This window comes from Euleptes europaea, chromosome 1 (assembly GCF_029931775.1).
Source record: "Euleptes europaea isolate rEulEur1 chromosome 1, rEulEur1.hap1, whole genome shotgun sequence".
NCBI lineage: Eukaryota > Metazoa > Chordata > Lepidosauria > Squamata > Sphaerodactylidae > Euleptes > Euleptes europaea.
In genome coordinates, this window is record NC_079312.1 from 27,004,932 (window position 1) to 27,028,838 (window position 23,907).

Consider the following 23,907-nt stretch of genomic DNA (forward strand, 5'->3'; position numbering starts at 1 on the left):
ACTAGTCAAGGGAGACAGTGATGATAAAGTTGTATTGGGCTGTGGAAGATGCTTATAAAGAAGCCAAGCTGGCCCTGCCTGGTCTGACTTGTTAGGTGGGGAGAAAATGAAGAAAAGCACATTACATTGGGTTAACTGATCTACTTGCATCTGCTTTGGGGAAGGTTCCCTGAGCTGTGCTTTGTACAGTTGACTCATTCTGGAGATAATCTTTTGTTTCCTCTTTATTGCCATGTGTAACAGCCACAACTTTTTGTTTATTTCTTTTCAGCTGTTGAATGGCCAAGTCCTGCAAGATTCATGTCCCCTCCTGACATTAAGATCTGTCGTTGCCTTGAACTGTGTGGATTAAGTGATTCCTCTTAGGGAAACGGTGCTACTGGGTGAGTACATCCAATGCCCTTGTTGCATTCCTTGATCCAGTCAGTTACTCACTTGCAGTAAGATCAGGGTGTGCAGCAGAAATATTAGACATTATCCCAGGCTTGTTATCCTGAGACAGCATCCTCTGCTTACAAGTAAACAAGGAATAAGATCGCCCTAAGAGCCATGCTAGACCAGCCCAAATGCCCATCTAGCCCAGCTAGATGTTTTTGAAAGCAGCCAGACAGGCGGATGCTCCTGAAAAGCTCACAAACAGAAGACAAAGTCAGCAGTTTTCCCTTGTGGTTCGTCCCCAGCATCTGATATTGAAAGAGATGCCGCCTCCAGGAATGCGGCAGACCTGCAGAAATTGCAGGTGGCATTTGGACGTGCCACGTTTGGAGTTCACATGTTTTGTTAAGCTCACTCTCTTTTGATTTCCTTGAGGATGTGTTCACAATTCAGAAAGAGCAATATTGCAAGGACTTCAACATCTGCACAATAATGGCTGGCCAAGTAGCTGCCGATCACACATGGTTGACTTCTATGCTCCAGGTCATCATGGGATGTCCCTTTTTATATTCGATTGTATGTATTCTATTGTGGCTGCTTTCTGCAGAGGGGAACCTACACTTTTTGTGTTGTTGTTTTGTATTTCCTGAAAAACCATACCTTTGCAGCTAAGAGAACCTTGGTCAATTTTATTTCAAGTTTCTAGTCCAGGAGGTGCAATCCAGTCTAAACTGAGTGCTCTCCCAGCATATTGACCGGGGAGGGCGGGACAGAAACCCAAATAATTAATTAATAAATAATTGACAGAGGTTTTCGTCACTGTTCGAAGGGGCTTGGTCAATTTAATTTTCAGCACCTGGAGTGAGCAACCCTGAGTGTATTAGTTTGGATGGATGTGCAACTTACAGACTGGGGACTTGAACTGGAGTTGACCATGTTGACATAGTTGCAAAGGTGTTCATCTTCATGAAGTATAAAGTGACAACAAAAGTCCACAGTTGTGGAGTGGTCATCCCTAGGTGGAAGGCAGCCTGTTTGGTAAGTTTATTTCTTCCCCCCTACCCCCCCCCCATTTGAGCAGAATATCTTTTTAAAAGGGAGAAGGCTTGTTGTTGGCTGCTGTGGGGAATGGTGTGCTGGGCTAGGTGGGCTTTTACTGTGTGATCCAGCAGGGCTCCTCTGGTATTCTAAATCTTGCATGGTGTATTGGATTCTCAGCTCGGATCTGTTGACTCCTGCTTTGCGCATGTAAACGATTTAGAGACTGAAGCGATTCAAAGGTCGCGTGCCAAAGATAACTTCTGTAAACTCTTGTAAATAGGCCTCCAGAGGTGGCATATACATTTTGTAAATAATGCCTTTTCTTGGCTTTGTAGTGGCTAATGCTTATAAGGACTTATAAGGACTTTCTAGTTGCCCTAATTGCAAATACTATCAAAACTTGACGGGCATTGAATGATCTTGAGCTTGTAGCCAAAGGATTGTTTCCCTGGGGAAGCCATAGACAGGCCCTTTCTAGGCCCCTGTACCATTTCTTAGGCTTGCCTGGAACGCTCATTCACTTAGTGATTTGCCTGCGAATGTCTGTCCCTGTGGAAGTGTAGATGCTAAAGAGCTTGAGGTTTGATCAGTGCCTGGAGAAAGGACAGAAAAGAGCAACCAAAATGATCAGCGGTGGCTAGAGCAAGTGCCCTATGAGGCCCGGCCTGCACATTACGATGGTGGTGGAAAGCACCGCCAGCTTGCAGCAGACTTATCGGAAGCTTTTTTCCCCTCTGTCATAATACTAGAAGGCGGGTTCATCTACTGGAGGGTGAGAGATTCAAAACAGATAAAAGAAAGTATTTCTTCACATAACGCGTAATTAAGTTGTGGAACTCCCTGCCCCAGGATGTGGTGATGGCTGTCAACTTGGAAGGCTTTAAGAGGAGAGTGGACATGTTCATGGAGGAGAGGGCTATCCCATAGCTACTGGTCAAAATGAATACTAGTCACGATGCACATCTATTCTCTCCAGTATCAAGAGGAGCATGCCTATTATATTAGGTGATTTGGAACACAGGCAGGATAATGCTGCTGCAGTTGTCTCGTTTGTGGGCTTCCTAGAAGCATCTGGTCAGCCACTGTGTGAACAGACTGCTGGACTTGATGGGCCTTGGTCTGATCCAGCATGGCCTTTCTTATGTTCTTATGGATGGGGGGAACCACTGGGAGGTGCGTGTAAGCTACCCTTAGCTTTTCCTGACTGAGAAGCAGGATATATTTAAAAATGAATTAAAAGCCTTGAGGCTGGCTTGGTTCTGATTGTGGTGTGTGTGCAAACCTTTCAGGAGTCATGGCTACCACAAACCCTCTGGAGAACCTCCAGGTGGAGGCCAGCTGCTCCGTCTGCCTGGAGTACCTGAAAGACCCCGTGATCATCGACTGCGGCCACAACTTCTGCCGGGTTTGCATCACCCGCTGGTGGGAGGATCTGAACCGTGACTTCCCTTGCCCCGTCTGCCGCAAGACCTTCCGCTACCGCACCCTGAAGCCCAACCGGCAGCTGGGCAACATGGTGGAGATAGCGAAGCAGCTTCAGGTCACCAACAAGCGCAAGGTGCGGGACGAGAACGTGTGTGAGAAGCACGACGAGGTGCTCCGCCTTTATTGTAAGGAGGACGAGGCGGCCGTTTGCTTGGTGTGCTCGATTTCCCACGAGCACCGGTCCCACACGGTGGTAGCCTTGGACGACGCCTCCCTAGAGTTCAAGGTAGGACAGATCCCGGATTTAAGCCTTTAAAAAGAAAACAGCGGTAGTGTGTGCATGTGCGAGAGAGAGCATTGAGAGTAATACAGATGACACTATGATGTATACATTTGATACATGCATGCATATTGCCTATGTTTGGCAGTACATCCTTCTCTCATGGCTTTGGCACATTAGCAGAAGAGTTGGCACAGCAAGAATGGGAAGAGGGAAATATAAGTGGGGACCATCAACAAGATGTTGCATCCTTTTTTTGGTGTGGGGGGGCTTCCTCCTTATGTGCCTCTTCAGCTCCATATTTAAATTGCTCTGTGGACATGGGGCCCTGACCTGGACAGTGCAGGCTAGCCTGATCTTGTCAGATCTCAGAAGCTAAGCCAGCGTGGTGTAGTGCCAGCGTGAGAGCCAGCGTGGTGTAGTGGTTAAGAACAGTGGTTTGGAGTGGTGGAGTCTGGTCTGGAGAACCGGGTTTGATTCCTCGCTCTTCCACATGAGCGGCGGAGGCTAATCTGGTGAACTGGATTTGTTTCCCCATTCCTACACACGAAGCCAGCTGAGTAACCTTGGGCTAGTCGTGTTCTCTCAGCCTCACCTACCTCACAAGGTGTCTTGTTGTGGGGACGGGATGGGAAGGTGATTGTAAGCCGGTTTGATTCTCCCTTAAGTGGCAGAGAAAGTCGGCATATAAAAACCAACTCTTCTTCTAAGCAGGGTCTGGAGAAGAGGAGGCTGAGTGGGGACGTGATTGCTCTCTTTAAGTATTTAAATGCTGACACTTAGAGGAGGTCAGGGAGCTGTTCCTGTTGGCAGCAGAGGACAGGAACGCAATAATGGATTTAAATTGCGGGCGGAAAGGTACCAGCTGGATATTAGGAAAAAGGTTTTTACAGTAAGAGTTGTTCCGACAGTGGAATCAGCTACCTAGGGAGGTGGTGAGCTCCCCCTCACTGTCAGTCTTTAAGCAGAGGCTGGACAAGCACTTGTCAGGGATGCTCTAGGCTGAACCTGCATTGAGCAGGGGGTTGGACTAGATGGCCTGAATGGCCCCTTCCAATTCTGTGATTCTATGAGGGTCGACCCTGGCAGGTATTTCTATGGGAGACCTCCAATGAGTCCCAGGGTTATAATGAGGAGGCAGGCAGTGGCAAACCACCTCTGAACGTTTCTTGCCTTGAAAACCCCACCAGAGGTCAGCATAAGTCAGCTGTGACTTGACAGCAAAAAATAAAATAAAAAAAGGACACGGGGTCAAGCAGCATGAAGTGGGGGGTGGTTCTCCTTACCTACATCCCATCCCAAGCTCCATAGGGCAGTTTCTTTATATGGAGCTGAATTCCAGAACTTCTAGGCATAAAGAACAGTGATCTTGGGTTCAGAAGCAGGCACATGGCTCCTTAATCACCAATTTTCCAACATGCAGCTTAAGAGTGATGTGGGGCTGGTTGCCTATAGCACTCTTCTTTTAGCTCAGGGGTGGGGAACCTTTTTTCCGCCAAGGGCCATTTGGATATTTATAACATCATTCGCGGGCCATACAAAATTATCAACTTAAAAATTAGCTGACGAAGCCCCAAGCAGGCAGCTGCCCCAGATGACACCCCCCTCCCCGGCGCAGGCATCAAACTAGTGGCGCACTCGCCCACCTGGTGGCACAAGATGGTCTGTTGCACCAGCTGGGCTTAGCTTTCCAGCCGCACGCCAGAGTTGTTCCTGCTCTGCATGGTCGGGGCCGGATTCTACAGCTGGCTCCTGCTACCTCCGCCTGCAGGGATGAAATGAGGACACACTGGCTGAGAACTTGCCCCCCTCCTGCGCATTCTGGCTCTGCCTCCTTTAACCCCTCCATTATCGCCACTTCCGCCCCCTGCCCTCTTGTAGTACAGAGGGAATACGTTTCTCCACGGCCCAGGTGGGAAAGGGTTAACACAGTTTCTTGGGTGGTCCTAGCAGCTCCATAGCTAACGACTCTTCTGCAAGGGGGAAAAAAGGTTCCTTTTCTCAGCAAAACAAACTCACATCTGCCTTGAATAGAGGCTATTCCTGTCCACGGAAGGGGGCAGATCACCAGTCTTAGATCCTTCTGAGCTACGAAGGGCCCACGAAGGGCCAGACCAAATGATTTTGCGGGCCTTATACGGCCTCCGGGCCTGACGTTCCCCACCCCTGTTTTAGCTCCTATACTCGTGCCTCTCCCTCCAGTTACAGGCAATTCTTTTGTTCAGCCTGCCATGTGATAGCTACCCGCGAACAAAAGGCTTAACAGTCTGTCTTCTATTTGCTTGTTTGCTGGGGGCCGGGAGGGGAGTCCTCACCCTCTGGGGTGAATTTCAGAAGTTATATTTCTGGCTGTCTGCATAAATGCTGGCCCTTCAACATTAAACGTAACGAAAGCCAGAAGTGGAGGGGCTTGAAGTGGGATCTTGACTCTAGTTATAGAATTTAGGAAAATTAAAACAACTAAGAGTTGATTTTACAGTTCATGCATCATCCAAACAATGAATGGGGCGGTGGGAAGATTCAGTTTGTCTGTTGGGTGCTGACGTGTGTCTTTGAATTGACAACCAGATAATTTGCAGTTAATCACTCCGAGTGGTTGTTGTATCAAACAGTCACTCAGTTAAATTAATTGTTCAGCTTTCTGCAATCTAAAAAGCATTAGAACTAATCTGCATGTTAATATGAAATTGAAGACCCGATAAAATTGCTTAAAACTCAGTTAAATAATAAGGCTTACACAATTAATTAGTGCTTACACACTATAGGTGGTTAGTAAATTCAAATTAGTGACAGTTCACTAGCTAATTAATAAGCAGCAGTTAATTTATATATTTTTAAAATATTTTTTTAATTCAAAAAGAAAAAAATACAATTCAGTGTCATATCACATTTTTTCTTTTGAAACAGCTCACCCTCAAAAAATTATAAACAATAATTACAATATTAAAAATCCAAAACGTAAAACTTGTAGCTATAACTACTACCTGGTTAACACTCATTTCCATTATCCTGTTTAATATAAAAGTGAGACACAATTGTACAAGTCTAATGTCATATTTAAGTCCTTCCTGCAAAATTCAAAGAACAATTTCCATCTGTCAGAAATACCGTGGTCTCTTAGCTGAACAGGGAGGGGCTGCGGCTCAATGGTAGAGCATCTGCTTTTCATGCAGTAGGTCCCAGGTTCAATCCCCGGCATCACCAGCTAAAGGGACTGGGCAAGTAGGTGATGTAAAAAACCTATGCCTGAGAGCCGCTGCCTGTCTGAGTAGACAATACTGACTTGGATGGGCCAAGGGTCTGATTCAATATAAGGCAGCTTCATGTGTTGAACATGTGCTGACAATTTTGATAGTTTTGGAATTCCCCCGACTTCTTGAATCCAAAATTTGATTGTAAGATGTTTGCAGGTTTTCCAGATTTTTATTAGTAGCAGCTTTGCAGCTGTAAACACGTCAACAATAATCCTCATATAGACTTACTCCGGTACCCCCCCCCCCCCCCGCAAAAGACACAATACCATAGTATGAGTTTAACCAGTTGACCTAACTATCTAATATTTCAATGAGATGGGCTGCAGTAGGCAGCCTAGCCATGACTGCCTTTGTTCTGGCAAATCCACCCTGGTTCCAAAGTCAGCCAGCGGCTTCTGCCAGCCTTGTTTATCCTTGCCTGCACATGTTGTGCTGAGAGGTGCCATGCCCCACCGGAAAGATGTTCAGCACCAAAGGTGCTCTTTACCAAGCCCCATCTTGCCGTAAAGCAAGTGATGGTCTATCCAGGACATTCTTCCATCACACCTGATGGCTCAGTGTGCTCACCGCTCATCCCTACCTGCCACGAGCAACCCATCCAATCCCTGCCAAACTGTTTATGGGCTAAGCAGTCTATGTATGACCAGGCCTAATTTATCTAAATTGAAATTGTTCAAGATTTTCTGTTCCTTGGTTCCATCATCAAGCAAAAGGGAGAGGGCAACCAAGAAATCAGAAGGAGATTGAGACTGGGAAGAGCAGCCATGAAGGAGCTAGAAAAAATTCTTAAGTATAAGGATGTGACACTGGCGACCAAGATCAAGTTAATTCATGTCATAATGTTCCCCATTACTATGTATGGGTATGAAAGTTGGACAGTGAAGAAAGCTGACTGGAAGAAAATTGATTGATTTGAAATGTGGTGTTGGATGAGTGTTTTATGGATACCATGGACCCCCAAAAAGACAAATAAGTGGGTTCTAGATCAAATCAGCCTGAACTCTCCCTAGAAACTAAAATTACTAAACTGAGGCTATTGTACTTTGGTCACATTATGAGAAGACAAGAGTCACTGGAAAAGAGAATAATGTTAGGAAAAGTTGAAGGCAGCCAGAAAACCAGGATCAGATGTGCATGCCTACTATATTAGGTGCTGTGGAATACAGGCAGGATGGTGCTGCTGCAGTCATCTTGTTTGTGAGCTTCCTGGAGGCACCTGGTTGGCCACTGTGTGAACAGACTGCTGGACTTGATGGGCCTTGGTCTGATCCAGCGTGGCCTTTCTTATGTTCTAAAGAGGAAGACCCAACAATGAGATGGATTGACTCAATCAAGGAAGCCAGGGCCCTCAGTCTGTAGGACCTGAGCAAGGCTGTTAACGATAGGATGTTTTGGAGGACATTAATTCATAGGGTCTCCATAATTCAGAAGTGGCTTGACAGCTCTTCACTCACACACAATTTATCTAAATGTATCCCACCTCTTCTAAACATTGGGAAACAGGAAAAAAGGCTCTCACGCACTGCCAATCGGGGGGGAAACTCCTAAATCCCTGCTTGGCCCCAAATGGTGACTGGCTACTCCTAGGGAGGGAGGGTGGGTCAGCAGCATGTGGCAGAAGCCTGTAGTGAAGGGACGAGGCTTGATTATATAGCCCTCCCCTTCCACCTTCCCATTGGATGGCTATTCTTCGTACAGCCAGTCTGGCCTTGTGCTTTATTTGAAGAGGGACTGGGGCAAATTAATCCCTGGTTTAACAATTGTAAATGCTCCTTTTGGATTATATGCATTAACTAATCCCAATAATACTACCTTGGGATCTAAAGGGATAATAATTTCTATAACACAATAAATTTCTGTTAGAACCTTTGACCAAAATGGGTTTTTTTAACCACTGTACAATTAATTGATATATTAAAATAGTCACAAAAATAATTTGAATGAGAATTGAAAAGGGATATCAGGAAATGAATTTATGCCTTTTTAAAGATTAGGTCAGTTTTGTATTTCAGGTTATCTGAAGAAGAGCAGCCATTGTATTCCTAAAGTAGCCACTTATGAATAATTCAGGAAAGGGATAATCTAGTTTGCAGCTGGGCACACTTGACCCGGACTTAAATGAAAGCTGCCTGGATATTGCACAACTAGATTTGAGTCCACCCTGACCTGGATGGCCCAGGCTAGCCTGATCTCGTCAAATCTCAGAAGCTAAGCAGGGTCAGCCCTGGTTAGTATTTGGATGGGAGACCACCAAGGAAGTCCAGGGTTGCTATACAGAGGAAGGCACTGGCAAACCACCTCTGTTAGTCTCTTGCCATGAAAACCCCATAAGGGGTCGCCATAAGTCAGCTGCGACTTGACGGCACTTTACACACACACAGATTTGAGTCCGGTAGTACCTTAGAGACTAGCAGGATTTGCAGGGTATAAATTTTCAAGAGTCAAAGTTCCCTTTGTCATATAACAGTACCTGTCTCCTCTGTGGCTGCTCAGGTTGAGATCCTTCAGGAAGGAGAAAAGTCAAGGTGTTCCACTTCCCATATATCTAAACCCTGATGGTAGCTGCTAGGTTTATCATACCTGCAGCCTGAAGAGGTGGCAAGTAGGGGTTAAAGGGTGCCCAGGGCAAACTCTTTCCCCTAACTGTGGCTACCCCTCTGAGAGGCAGTGCTGAGTGCCAGGTTGTGTTCTCAGAGCAGGTTGTTACAGGCTCAGACAGACACCCTGTGCCTTATGCAGGAAGGTCAAAATCAGACTGGTGTGCCAGATGCCAGGATCAGAGGAGCATGCCTAATATATCAGGTGCTATGGAGCACAGGCAGGATGGTGCTGCTGCCGTCGTCTTCTTTGGGGGCTTCCTAGAGGCACCTGGTTGGCCACTGTGTGAACAGACTGCTGGACTTGATGGGCCTTGGTCTGATCCAGCATGGCCTTTCTTATGTTCTTATGCCTCTTCCAGCGGTGACTAGTCGGCATACCCATAATTCTTCATTGAAAATATGTTGCTTCCGCCTGAATTTGTCGTTAGACACTAAAATGGGGCGGGAATAAAAGGAAGTTTATTCTGCCCTGGCAAATTTTATTTTATTTACCCCTACTTTGCTTCATTTGTATCACTCCTGTCTCCTCAGTGGAGACCCAAAGAGACTTACGTCATTCTCTTCCCCTCCATTTTATCTTTGCAAACATCCTGTGAGGTAGGTTAGGCTGAGGGTATGACTGGCCCAAGGTCACCCAGCAAGCTTCCACGACAAGGCTCTCCCGTATCTTAGTCCGACACTCGAACCGCTAAAGCAGTTTAACTGCCTTAAGAAGGGCATTGGTTTCAAAGTCTTGAAGATGATTGGGTAATTTATATGGCGTACACTGCAGGCCATATTGGGCTCCTAAGAACATAAGAAAAGCCATGCTGGATCAGACCAAGGCCCATCAAGTCCAGCAGTCTGTTCACATAGTGGCCAACAGGTGCCTCTAGGAAGCCCCCAGACAAGATGACTGCAGCCGCATTGTCCTACCTGTGTTCCACAGCTCCTAATATATTCGGCATGCTCCTCTGATCCTGGAGAGAATAGCTATGCATTATGACTAGTATCCATTGTTACTAGTAGCCTAAAAGGCATAAGCTGTGCATGCTGAAGAAAGAGAGAGCTCCTTCCTTCTTGGCAGGGGCAAGGAGTTCTCTCCCAACTGCAGGTTGGCCTTCTACAAAAATAGCCCTGTGGCACCAATCCCTTCAAAAGGCCCAGCAGGAATGGAACAAACTACCTTCCTCTCTCTCTTGCTTTGTTTCCCCCATTCTCTGTAGAGGGAAGGGGGGGCATAATGGTTTTAACCTGAGGCCTTTTGCATGCAAAGCTCTGCCGAGGAGGTATGACCACTCCCCAAAAGGCAAAGGAGAACGCTTGGCAGAAAGTGACAGGATGGTGGTAGCTTGCCTAGTCAGGCCATGGTGTCAGTTTCATGGCCAGGGTGAGATTCGAACTAGGCGGTTCCCTGCTCCTATTATCTGTTTCAACCATTTCTGTACCACTTTCCCTGGGCAGCTTAACTTCTCTCCCTGCTGTGCCACGCTAGCTCTCAATTATGCCGTCTCCACCTCTTTTGTACAGGAAAAGCTGCAGAAATGCCTGGCGCCGCTGGAAATGAAGCTGCAGGACATCACTCACTGCAAATCCCAGGAGGAAAAGAAGCCTGGAGAGCTTAAGGTCAGTGGCACCTCCACTCTGTTTCCTTCCCTGTCACTTGGAGCTGGATTCGCCTTCTGGAGCAAGCACTGCATTGGGCCTGGGGTTGGCTTTGGCCCTAGGAGACCCCGATTCCGAATCCTGTCCGGACTTTAGTTTGTCTGGATGTGTACAACTGATTGATATTTTGGACTGTTAACTCATCCAGTCCCAGAGGTTCTGGGTGGACTGCAATAAAGTAAAACTCAAAATGAAGGCCACAGGATAAGCCTAGGTGCAGAAACAGTGCTGAAATCCCTGCCTGTCCCCTTCAGTACTCTCCCTTTATCTTCTCGTTGCTTCTTTTACCTGTTCTATCCCAACCAGGCTTCTTTTTCAGGTTTGTTCTGTCCCTCTCAGATGCAGCCCCCCCAAGTCCAATCTCTTCCTTCCCTAGCTGTAGTATTTGAGTCTTTCCAAACAATAATAGCTGCCCCTTCCCCATTTTTGCTTTCTTATCTGTGCACTATAATCCTCTCTTTCCACTGGGTCTGCTTCAGCCAAGCCAGAAGAAATCCCCAGATTCTCCCAACAGGCCCGTTATGTAGCGTCTGTGGCAGGGAGTGTAAAGCGTATGCTGTTTTGCTGGAAACAGACATATGCTGGGGCAGGATGGATTTGATTTAAATCACGGTTTTCTACATAAAGACTTGTGGAATATTCTGTTCAAAAGGTTTCACTTTCATTTTTACTGCTTACCCCTCCCTCTTAACACTTAGCTCCTTGTGCAGATCTATTCCACTTCAAACAATCTTCTGTTCATTGAACTTCTTGAACCTTAGCACTTAAGAGGTAAGGGGTGACGTGGAAGCAAGTGGATTAGGAGTTCCTCCAGGACATACCACCAGAAGTCTTGCTTTATAAGAAACAATATCTTTATTTACAGTGCACAGATAAAACATACCATCACGTACACTACTTCCACTACTACTTCCAGGCTTCCTCCAAATAGGATAGGTGTGTTACAGAATCACAGTTACATAGCCTCACTGCACCTGATCTGCATTTAGGCCGCCTGTGGACCTTCCCAAGCATTACATCAGCAAACTGCCCAGATGCGGATTACTGCAGTTCCCTTTGGTACCAGCAAGGCTATTGCTTCTGCTTACATCATCTTTGACCTCTCAGATCTCCCAGATCTGACAGCTATCACACAGCTGTTACTGTCAGATTATTACAACCAACTTGATACTCTGACAAGGGGTTGATTCTGCGTACATAGATTTGCAAAGGAACAATGGGATTAAGGTATTTTTCTCAACTCTGTATGTTTATTTTATAACTTTTTTGCTGTGAGGCATGTTATCTCTGCAGACACAAATTCTCAGTTTTGAGAAATGCAAAACCCAGCATCTGTGTTATATCTTCTAGATTAAAAAATTGCCCAAAATAATCGTACAGAAACCTCTGGAAGAGTATGACATTGTGAATGGATTAATTGAATTAATTTAACAAAAATGTAAACATTGCTCATGCTACATAATTAAAAAACAATCCTTATTTCATGATGAATAACCTTTGGACTATAATGTATCTTAAATAGAAAACTATCTTTAGATACATTTTTCCTCAAAAAGCATTTTATTTTAAAAAATCCAATTTAATTTTTTTTAATCCTGTTTAAATTTTAAAAAAATTGAAATCCGGTTTTTTAAAAATCATTGATTTTTATCCTCCATGTCTGGGGTTGGGGTATAGTGATAGAAATGTGATATAACTTGAACATTGAATAGACAAACAATTCATTATTTTTCTTTCTCTATGATATCCAGAGACCAAACTAGCATACAAGGTACTCTATTAATGAGTCTTAGGCCTGACAAATGATGTGGGAATAAAATGGTACAACATTGAGATGGTGAAAGAGGCTGCAACACTGTAGGGGAAAGATCACATCTTAGAGTGCTCCCTAATATTGAGACTCCCTGAAAACAAAAAGGCATCACAGTAAGGGGAGAGATGGGGTAGAATTTTCCCCCCTTCTGTCCTGGTGCTCTAAGTGCAGAGGAACATTCAGAGCTAGGAACTACCATCTGCACTCTTTAGTAGTGCAGAGGAACAGTAAATGTAGTACGTTGCATTGTTTATTGTACATATCACTTTTCTTTTTACTCTGATGCCCTCTACCTTTGTAATCCCCTTTCTCCATTATGGTACGTCGTGCTTTAGATGGGTTTTCAGTTGCCTAGTTCTTCCAGTTTTCTAAACCTGTTTATTGGAGGTCTTTGCTGTGTGATTGAATTTGTTTTCATATTTGGTAATCCTCCTTGAGTCTCAGTGAGAAAGCTGGGCTGTAATGAAGTTAATAATAATAATACATCCTTCCACTTCAGGGCTCTGCCCCCTCATTTGTCTTCCATATTTTACTAGTCCTCAAAGTGCTGCTGATCAATCTCATTGGGTAGATGTCCCCCCCTCTTTGCCGTTTCCAGATCTGTCCTCACTCAAACATTCTCCCATCATCCCTCTGCAGCGGAAAGTCGAGAGTCGCCGGCAGCTCATCATCAGCGAGTTCGAGGAGCTGCATCAGTTCTTGGAGGAGGAGCAGCAGGAACTTCTTTCACATCTGGAGGATGAGGAAAAGGAGATCTTGCAGAAGCTGAAGGATAACGTAACCCAGCTGTCAGAGCAGCGGCTCTCCCTCAGCAGCCTCATCACAGAGGTTGAGGAGAAGTGCTTGCAGTCAGACATAGAGATGCTCAAGGTGAGGCCTTCTTTCTTTGGGTTCCTCTGAAGAAGTGATGCTTGGCATATCTTGCATGTCCTCTCAAGGCTGCTTAGGAAGTCAAGGCTGAATTGGATGAATAGAAGCCCATTTACCTCATCCAGTTGCTGAAACATGAGAGGTGCTTAGTCTGGGGAGTAATGGGAGGAGAACCTGTGGGGGCTCAGGTGGTTTTTCAGTTCTGTCCCTGTTCATAAGAACATAAGAAAAGCCATGCTGGATCAGACAAAGGCCCATCAAGTCTAGCAGTCTGTTCACACAGTGGCCAACCAGGTGCCTCTAGCAAGCCCACAAACAAGACGACTGCAGCAGCATCCTGCCTGTGCTCCACAGCACCTAATATAATAGGCATGCTCCTCTGATACTGGAGAGAATAGGTATGCATCATGAATAGCATTCATTTTAATTAGTAGCCATGGATAGCCTTATCCACCATGAACATGTCTACTTCCCTCTTAAAGCCTTCCAAGTTACCAGCATTCACCACATCCAGGGCAGGGAGTTCCACAATTTAACTATGCGTTGTGTAAAGAAATACTTCCTTTTATCTATTTTGAATCTTTAACTCTCCAGCTTCAGAAGAATACCCTCCAGCTTCAGAAGAATACATCCTGGGGCAGGGAGTCCCACAATTTAACTGAGATAGAGGGAGTGGGTGAAGCCAGAGTTGTCTCACCCTCAGGCAGCCCTTTAAAAGGTGCCCCCTAAGAGAACCAGGGAGGAAGGGCCAGACTTCACCTGAGGCAACCAGGGAGAGGTTACTGGCAGGGATGGGAGAGGAAAGAAGGTGCTGTAAATCTCTCCCCACCCTTACTTTTTTTTTTTTTTAAGTAGGGAAAGCCCTACTAAAGGAACCCTGGAGAAGGAGACAGCCCCAGAGTCCAGCCCAATGATTAGTCGGACAGTTAGATGGTGGTATTGCATCAGCAGAAAACAATGCAGTGAGAGCAAGACAAACATATACAGCAAACAGACCCTTGGCTTACCTGTGAGGGATCCTTCTACTCTGAGGAAGGAGGACATCTTCAGCAACGGATGGTTTCCTTCTCATGCTCAGGGAGGCAGGATTCAAAACTTCCTCTTCCTGTCCCCTGAGCTGGGACCGCCCTCTCTGTTCCAGTTTGCGGACTTCCCTAGCTAACTTGGACAGAAAGAATAACAGAGAGAACACAGTATAAAGGGATAACAATTGTTAGTGTTAACTGAACATAGTCTAACCCGACAACCACTTTAAGACAGGGGAAGAATTGGATTCTTCCATAATCTCTTGAACTCTTAGTGACCTTTTATCACTTCTGGTGCTGCATTCTTACTTTCACATTGAGTATTTTGCCCTGGGTGGGCAAGATGCCCTCCTTCCTCAGAGTAGAAGGACCCCTGACAGGTAAGCCAAGGGTCCGTTCTCATTCTGAGGGTGGAGGACATCTTCAGTAGCGGGATTTTAAAAGCTGTTGTTCTCGGGTGGGCTCATTTGTCGTTCACCACTTGCTGCAACACTCTTCTGCCAAGGCTGCATTGGAGAGTGCGTAGGTGTTGAGTTTGTAGTGACGCACAAAGGCAGATGTGGATGACCACATTGCCACCTTACGGATTTCTTCAGTCGAGGCATTCTTGTTGAATGCTTCTAGTGTGGCCGTACTGAGTACCGAATGTTGTGATTCCTGTTGGAATGTGAATGTTTCTGTGCTGGTACGCCATCTGTATGCACTGTTGGATGCATTTGCTTATCACTTTGGCCATCTTGCCGCCCTTATTGGGTGGGGAGACTGATATGAATAGGGCATCTGTACGACCAAACAGAATAGTTGATTTCAGGTACACACGTGACGCTTGCTTGACAACTAGAGTATGCCAGTCTTTTTCCTTTGGCATACGCTGGTTGAGGACAGATTGTAGTCAGCTCAATTCCTGTTTTCTGTGGAACGAGGTGGAGTACTACTTTGTCACAATGGAATATTACATATACCCTTTCTTGCTGACAGTGTCCCAAGCTCCAATACCCTTCTGGCTGAAATAATTTCCATAAAGAATAAAACCTTCATATGAAGGTAATTTAATGGCGCTTCTCTTAGTGGTTCAATGGATGTTTTGACAAGGCGTTCAGAACTATGGAGTCATCAGGTAGGGAATCTATCACTGGTGGAGAAAGGTCAAAATCCCTTTAGAAAGGATATTAGATGTGGAAGTCTAGTAGTGAAGTAGCCTTCCATTTGTGGCATGACTGTTGCTATAGCAGCCATTTGACGTCGTAGAGTGGATGATTTTAGATCTTGTTTCAGACCAACCTGTAGGAACTCCAGCAGGATCCTCCTAGACATGTTCATTGGATCCAGCTGATTCCTTTGTACCACCATACAAACGTTTTCCAGGTGAAGTTATAGATTTGCCTAGTGGAGGGCCTTTTGGTTCCCTTCCTGAACGGTGTTCACCGCATCTGGTGAGTATCCCATGTCTAACATCCGTTGTCTCTCAAGGCTCAGGCTGTCAGATGCAGCCATCCTGGGTCCGGGTGAAGTAGAGAGCCCTGGTGTAGTATCTGAGATACTGGTAGACGTAGGGGTTCTCGGACAGACAGCTCTCGTAGTGTCAAAAAACCAAGGTCTCTGTGGCCAGTGAGAAGCTATGAAGATGACACTGGCTTTCTCCATCCTTATCTTCGGTAGGGCCTTTGGAATTACTGGAAGCGGAAGGAATGCATGTAAGAGTTCCTTTGGTCATGGGGATAACAGAGCGTCTACCTTTCTGCTCTTGGATGGATGAATCTCGAGAAGAACCTCTGAGTTTGGTGGTTCTTTAGAGACCGCAAAAGGTTTGTTGGAATACTTCCACTATAGGTTTGTTGGAATACTTCCTGGTTTAGGACCACTCCCCCTCATCCACCTATTGACAGCTCAGTCAGTCAGTCTGAATTTAGAGTGATCTTTGTGTGTTCCGCCCTCAATGGGGTCAGATGTATTTTGGCTCAGTTTAGTATTGTTTCTGCTTCTACGTGTAGGGACGATGCGAACGAGGTACCCCTTGCTTGTTTACGCATGCTTTCACTGAGATGTTGTCTGTCCAGATCAGCACATGATGGTTTCTGATTATTGGTTGAAACTTCTGAAAGGCTGTCTGGATGGCACGCAGTTCCAGCTTGTGTTGTGGATGTCTGGAGGTAAGTCTGTCCTTTGGAGTTGTCTTGCATGCAGTCTTGCCCAGGGAACAGTTCCTATACATCATCAGGCCTTGAAAACGAGCTAGGGTTATGAGGCCAGCTGATTTGGCTTCGCTGACCTGTCCCGCCAGTGCCTTGGGGTAGGGATAACGTCAAGTTGCTTTTGGCCTAGTTCACAGGGAAGCCGTGTTGTTCCAAAAGGTTCAGGACTGTTAGTGTATGTTGGAACGCTGACTGCTGCGAGGGAGTGCTCACCATTATATTGGTCAAATAATGGAAGATGTGGATTCCCTGTTCCCTTAATAACACCACCTGTGTGATGAGTATCTTTGTAAAGACCCTAGGGCTGATGAAGTCCGAAGGAGAGCACTCTGAATTGGTAGTGACATTGACCGTGGGTAAACCGTAGATACTCTCTGTGCAATGGGTTTATTGGTATGTGCAGATAGGCCTTGGTCAGGTCTATTGACGTTAGAAATTATTGAGGGCTCAGAGCTTCGACAATGGATCGGGGCATTGGTACTGGGGGTAATCAATTCTGTTGCTGGGCACAGGATTCTGAGGTGCGGCCTTCCTGGCTGCCTTATTAGGCCAGGCATGGCCGGAGTTGTTGAATTGCTCCCTAGTTGGTTCCCCTGTATTATTAGGGCCCATAGATGGGAATGGGGAGGCCACCCTGGGTTCCCCTGTATTCCCAGGACCCATAGAAGGGAATGGGAAGCCTGCCCTGGAGCCCACAGGGACACAATGGTGAGCGAACATTTCCCTCAGGACTAAGCGAGTTAGTTCTACCGCACTGCCCTCTGGCTTGCCTGCCCATGGTAAATCTGAGAAAGAGATTTACATTACTGCCTGATTCAGGAGCCACTCCAGTCAGAGCAGTCATCTGTGCTGTTTGTCTCAATATCCCTAGGGGCCGAACGGGGTACAGCGGCAGCCATTTCCTCACACGTGTCTTTTTGGCGCCCTTTTGATCCGGCAGTGGTGGCCATTTGAAATAGAGATTTAACTTACCACCCAATTCAGGAGCTGATCCGGTCAGGGCAATCATCCATGCTGTTTGTCTCCCTCGGTACCCCAGGGGCTGAACGGAGCACAGCGGCAGCCATTTCCTCAGCGCGCGTCTATTTGGCACCCTTTTGATCTGGTGGTGGTGGCTGTTTGCGTTTTGAGGCATTCCCCTCAGACTTGCTGTCCTCCTCTGGGAAGAAGTGACTGCAACTCCCAGAGGGTGTTGTTTGGTGCTACCGAGGAGAGAGGAGTCCGGCCACTTGCTGCTTGTCTCTGGACGTGAGTTCCTCTCCCTCACATTCCTCCCGGTACGCCATTTCTTCGTTGAAGAAGAAGGGGGCAAGAACGGAGGCGGACAAGCAGTAGCGAGTGTAAGGAAAAAACAGATCGGTTAAGTGTAAGGAATAGTTTAGGAAAGTATGAAGAGTATAGGAAGTACATAAAGGTAGGCTAAGAAGCTTTTGTAATCTGTTGAATTGCAGAGCTATGGCTCTGTGCTGCTTTCTCCCTCTGAGGCAGGAGGAAAACGAGCAGAGAGGGCGGTCCCAACTCGGGACAGGAAGAGGAAGTTTTGAATCCTGCCTCCCTGAGCATGAGAAGGAAACCACCCGCTGCTGAAGATGTCCTCTGCCCTCAGAGTGAGAACAGGCGATACGTACTATTCACGGTGCTAACATTAACAATCCTGTTCCCTTTATAAAAGCACCATCAGAAGGCCCAGTTCAGCTGAGCAAAGCTGTCATGGTAGAGTAAAGGAAGCAAGGTGGTGCTGAAAATGCAAGGGTCCAAGGCCAGGAAGGGCTTTGCATGTGATTGCAAGCACTTTCAATTGAACCCAGTGACTGATGGCCAGCCAGTGGAGTTACGGCAGAATGGGTGTAATGTGTCTGCTCTGCTGTGCTCATTTTCACACACCACTGTTGGCAGCTGGCCCTGAGCAAATTCCCCTTTTGTCCACTGGGTAAAGTGGCCCTGGTGGTTAATGTATATGCTTATTTCAGCTACAATGACCCTAGTGAACTACTGAAATAAAGAATGTTTTCAAACAACAGCAGAATAAAATTTAAGTCACCAAATAAGGAAAGCTAGCAAATTTTCAGAATTCTGGCTAACCTGCAGGAAATGTACCAGAAGGCTCTAGGCATCGACAGTGTGTTTCTATGTTAAAAACCACATTTGGTATGCAATACCAGTAGTCTTCCTGCATACTAGATTATTGTACCTAGCTGTTACTTTAGATAGTTTTCAGTCTGTTAATGGTGTTTCTTATTAATTTGATTCTTACCTGGAAAGATCGTTAGGTAGCACAAGGGCAGAATGGGAGTGCCATTGCGGGTGTGGAGAGGAGATGGGCTGGTGAAGTTCTGATTCCTGCACTGTGTTTACAATTGGGAACATCTGCACATTTCCTCTTCCTTGAGTTATGTAGTCATGTAGGGAGGTGGGTGAGCTCCCCCTCAGTGACAGTCTTCAAGCCACAGCTGGACGGACACTTGTCAGGGATGCTTTAGGCTGATCCTGCATTGAGCAGGGGGCTGGACTAGATGGCCTGTATGGCCCCTTCCAACTCTATGATTCTCACTCTTATTCTGTAACTCTTTGATTCTGTGAGATGAATTGCTTTTGCTTATAGCATTTTGATTTCTCAGTCTCAGTTAGCCATTGCCTGTGCTGTGAAGCTAAGGGAAAGCTGTGACTCAGTGGCAGAGCATCTGCCTTGCATACAGAAGATGCTAGGTTCAATCCCTGGCTTCTCCAGATAAAAGGTTAAAAACATTAGTTCACTGGCTTAGGAGTTATCTTTATAGGAAATGGGGGAGAGACAAAAACGTGGGAAATAAGGGTCTCAGGTCGCAGGTTTTGAGAAGGACCTCACTCTACCTAAGATCATGGAGAGCCACTGTGCATTAGAGGAGACATTACTGAACTAGATGGAAAAATAGCCTAACTCACTGAAAGGTAATTTCATATCAGTGACTTGACGGCACTTTAAACACACACACATCTAATTCTCAGTGTGGTCAGATCTGTGGTTACTTAAAGCCAAAGATTAGAGCCATAAACAGACAAGACATTTTTCTGCAATCCTGAGAAAAGCCTCAGGTTGGCAGAAAAACCTGAAATCTAAATAAAAAATATCTTACGGGTTTAACATGCCCTCAGTGGCTGTTGCTAGGCAACCACAACAGTAGCGTCAGTTGAAGCCTTGGTTTGTGTCAGGAAAAGCCAGGGGGAGGAGCAGGGCCCTTTCTAGGGCTGTTTTGTTCTTTGTGGGAGGACTTACTGGGGCCAGGCTCACTGGAAGCCACCAGGTGACTTGCTGCTACCTGTCTTGCATGACTCACCCAGGCCCAGCTGCTCAATATAGTTCAACAGTAGCCATACCCCGAAAACCAGTGTGGTGTAGTAGTTACAGCCAGGTTTGAATCCCCACTCTGCCATAGATGCTCACTTGGTGACCTTGGGTCAGTTATACGTTATCAGCCTAACCTACCTCACAGGGTTGTGAGGATAAATGAGAGGAGAGGAGGAGCTATGGCTCAGTTGTAGAGCCTCTGCTTGGCATGCGGAAGGTCCCAGGTTCAGTCCCCGGCATCGCCAGTTAAAGGGACTAGGCAGGTAGGCGATGTGAAAGACGTCTGCCTGAGACCCTGGAGAGCCACTGCTGGTCTGAGTAGACAATACTGACTGTCAGGTCTTTGCTACCTTTGGGGTTTGGCAATTGCAGGCCAGAGACTGGCTTCCTGTCAAGGCCAGGTTCTGGCTGCTGGTCAAGTTTTTATTCTCATGCTGAAAATCCTGTGTACTTGTTTATCACAGATGTACCCGTGTGATGTCTTTGATTCTCTGGGAACCGTTATCTCGTAGTTACTGCACTGTGGTTTCACTTTGGCATCCCGAAGCCCCTCCCGAAGTCCTGGGGGGGGGGGAGAACATTTCAAAGTGTTGAAGATCCTCGATTCCTGTATCCGAAGGGGGGTGCTCTATTATCTGGTTCGTTGGAAGCATTTGGGTCCGGGTCATGATGAGTGGGTGGCTAAGCACCGCATGGCAGCCCCCCGACTGGTTCGCCAGTTCCACGCAGCCTACCCCAACAAACCTCACCTGGTTGAGAGAAGCGACGGGGGGCCCTAGGGGGGGCAGAATGTCAGGTCTTTGCTACCTTTGGAGTAGGGGTTTGGCAATTGCAGGCCAGAGACTGGCTTCCTGTCAAGGCCAGGTTCTGGCTGCTGGTCAAGGTTTTGTTCTCATGCTGCAAATCCTGTGTACTATTTCAATTCTCCTGTTTATCACAGATGTGCCCGTGTGATGTCTTTGATTCTCTGGGAACCGTTATCTCGTAGTTACTGCACTGTGGTTTCACTTCGTTTTACTTTTTTTTGCCTAGAATGCTTTTATACTGTAACCTACCTGCATAGACCCCATTAGCAGCCTCTCCTGCGTGTGAGGCAATCAGCTTCTTTTAATCTGTCTTTTTGCTCCTAATAAATTAGCATTGCTTAGGATCACCTGCCTGAGCGAGTCTGTTTATGGGACGCTAGGGATGGACGCCTGAGTCTGACACTGACTTTGATGGACCAAGGGGCTGATTCAGTATAAGGCAGCTTCATATGTTAATATATGTTTATATAATGATGTAAGCTGCTCTGGTTCCCCATTGTGGAGTAAGGCCAATATAAATGAAGCAAACAAACAATAAATATAGCTGAAGATGAGGAGGCAAATAAAAAGTAGGTTGGTTGGTAAGTGAAAAGAAAGCAAGGAAAGGTGAGGATTCAGGAGTTGCCAGGAGGAAGAGGAAAACAGTGTAGGGAGGGGGGATGCAAGGAAAAGTAAGGTGCTGTCCTTAAGCCCTTGTGGGTTCTCAGCGTGCAACTGCCCAACTTGCCATAGTTTTCCCTGGTAGAGGCTGCCAGGGGGAGGGAAGAAGGAAAAGCTGAAGACATTGGGGCAGGTGAAGGTAGGTTTGCTAGTGGGTGGGAGAGAAACAGAAGCAGGAAAAAGGGAGATGCTGTGGGGGCTTTCAGGAAAGGGAAAGAAGAAATACTGGGGGAAGGGAAAATGTGTCCCTGCTTGTGTTCATATAAATGTGAAAAGGGACAGAAAGATGTGTTGGCTAAAGGTAACATAGGTGGGATCCTCGTGACATCACCTACATTGAGCAGGAAGATACTTGTGACTCAGTGGGTGGCTTTTTTTATGATCAGATGAGTCCTGACCAGCCTTATTTCTTTTGTTACTCATGCAGGATGTCAAGAACACTCTGAAAAGGTAAGGGCCCGGACGCCTCTCTGTTCCTCCCAGTATTCTGGCAGCTGTGTAGTCTATCTTTGTGGGCCCAACCCTGCTCCCAAAATGCCAAAAGGAAAAGTCACAGCAGTAGCTCTAATGCATAAAAGGCATTATTATAGTCAGTTTTATATGCCGGAGCTTTTTAAAATTGGGAAGGGTGAGAATTCTGCAGTGACCCAGGCTGAATTGTCCATGTAGAAAAGGTAAATGTTGCAGCTGGTATGAATTATGAGGCTTACTGAAACGGACATGCTTCTTTGAATAAAGAACTTAAGCCCTTCATGGGTCTAATCTGTCATTCTGGCTGCTGCCCCAGGAAGCTGACCAACAGGTGGTCCCCAGCATCCAATATTTATTATTATTATCACTATATTAATAATAATAATAATAACCCACAGTCCCCTCAGATGGCTAACAACATCATTTTTGTATATGATTTTATTGTATATTATCGATATAAATTTAATAAACCCAATCCCACTTCTGCTTCAATTAAATTAATACAGTTAATACAGCTAAATACAGATGGCGCCGAATATAAACCCATGGCTAGTTGTGGGCTGGAAGGCAGCCAGGAACTCCAATATATTGTCGAAGGCTTTCACGGTCAGAGTTCATTGGTTCTCGTAGGTTATCCGGGCTGTGTAACCGTGGTCTTGGTATTTTCTTTCCTGACGTTTCACCAGCAGCTGTGGCCGGCATCTTCAGAGGAGTAACACTGAAGGACAGTGTCTCTTCAGTGTTACTCCTCTGAAGATGCCGGCCACAGCTGCTGGCGAAACGTCAGGAAAGAAAATACCAAGACCACGGTTACACAGCCCAGATAACCTACGAGAACCAATGAACTCCAATATAGATTTGTTAATGACATATAACAGAAAGTTAGATTAAAGTTAGAGGTATAGTGCATCTGAACATGTAGCTAACATCTCTGGAGCAGAATAAAATGGTCAAACTCTTTTCAACAGCCATGTCAATTAGGGGCTGTACATCATTTATTCTGGTCGCTGTGGAGTGGGGCAAAAAGCTGTAGAGGGCTGTGAAGCCCCGATCCCTAGAAAATCCAGCCCAGCCTTTCTGAACTGCTGCGGTTTCACCACCAGACGTAGCCAACATAACTATGAATCGTGTGAGATCTGAATTTCTGGTGAGCGTGAAACGGAAGGTGATTGGGGGATTTCTGTAGGAGTGACCTCACCTCCCTTGCATTTCCTCAATTACCCTGCAGGTGTGAGGAGGTCCAAGCCCAAGAGCCAACTTTGATTTCCATCGAGCTGGAGAAGAATTTCTGCAATTTCCCCAGGCAGTACTTCACCTTGCGCAAAATCATCAAAAGTCTGACTGGTAAGTTAGTGCAACTGAGCATCATTCATAAGGAGGAGGGAGGACAACTCCTTTCTCTTTGGCAGGTTCGACCCTGGCTAGTATTTGGATGGGAGACCTCCAAGGAATACCAGGGGTGTGACGCGGAGGCAGGTGATGGCAAGCCACCTCTGAACGTCCCTTGCCTTGAAAACCCCAATGCTAAGAAAACTGTGTTTAGAATGAATTTGATAGAGCGGCAAATCTAGGCAATTTTGCTTAATATACATACTTTACTCTGAAACAAATTGTTATAGAATTTAAAACTTCTTGTCTGGTTATCAGGGGTAAACATGTGCAAATGAAGCAGGAAGTAAGGAGTCTGTTTTTGCGTATAGCAAAACTAGAGAAGGTATAGTGATGTCCCTGTAGGACAGAGACCTTATTTCCTTTGTATATTTTTGTGCGTGTTTTTTTAAAGAATTCTTTTAAAGACCCAAAGATAACAGTTATGGCACATCAGGCAGTATTTTTGTTTTGTTTTCTTTTTTGCCGTCAAGTCACATCTGACGTATGATGATCCCAATGGGGTTTTCAAGGCAAGGGATGTTCAGAAGTAATTTGCCATTGGCTGCCTCCGCATCACACCCCTGGTATTCCTTGTAGGTCTCCCATCCAAATACTAGCCAGGGTTGACCCTGCTTTGCTTCTAAGATCTGGCAAGATCAGGCTATTCTGGGCTGTCCAGAACAGGGCCAGGTATTACGAGATCATAAAGTCGCAATTTGTTGTCTCTTGTGGGATATATTCTCAGGCAAAAAGGC

At 46.0% G+C, this 23,907-nt stretch overlaps 1 protein-coding gene across 1 annotated transcript in view; it reads left to right on the plus strand.

The window, feature by feature from the left end:
* Positions 1-364: 364 nt before the first annotated feature.
* LOC130484432 (E3 ubiquitin-protein ligase TRIM39-like) overlaps positions 365-23,907 on the plus strand; it is a 28,774-nt gene continuing 5,231 nt past the window's right edge. The window contains exons 1-6 of the mRNA XM_056857427.1: positions 365-383; positions 2,706-3,127; positions 10,485-10,580; positions 13,072-13,302; positions 21,738-21,760; positions 23,010-23,125. Coding sequence (XP_056713405.1) covers positions 2,711-3,127; positions 10,485-10,580; positions 13,072-13,302; positions 21,738-21,760; positions 23,010-23,125 — 883 coding nt within the window. The 5' untranslated portion in view covers positions 365-383; positions 2,706-2,710. The remainder of the gene's footprint in view (positions 384-2,705; positions 3,128-10,484; positions 10,581-13,071; positions 13,303-21,737; positions 21,761-23,009; positions 23,126-23,907) is intronic.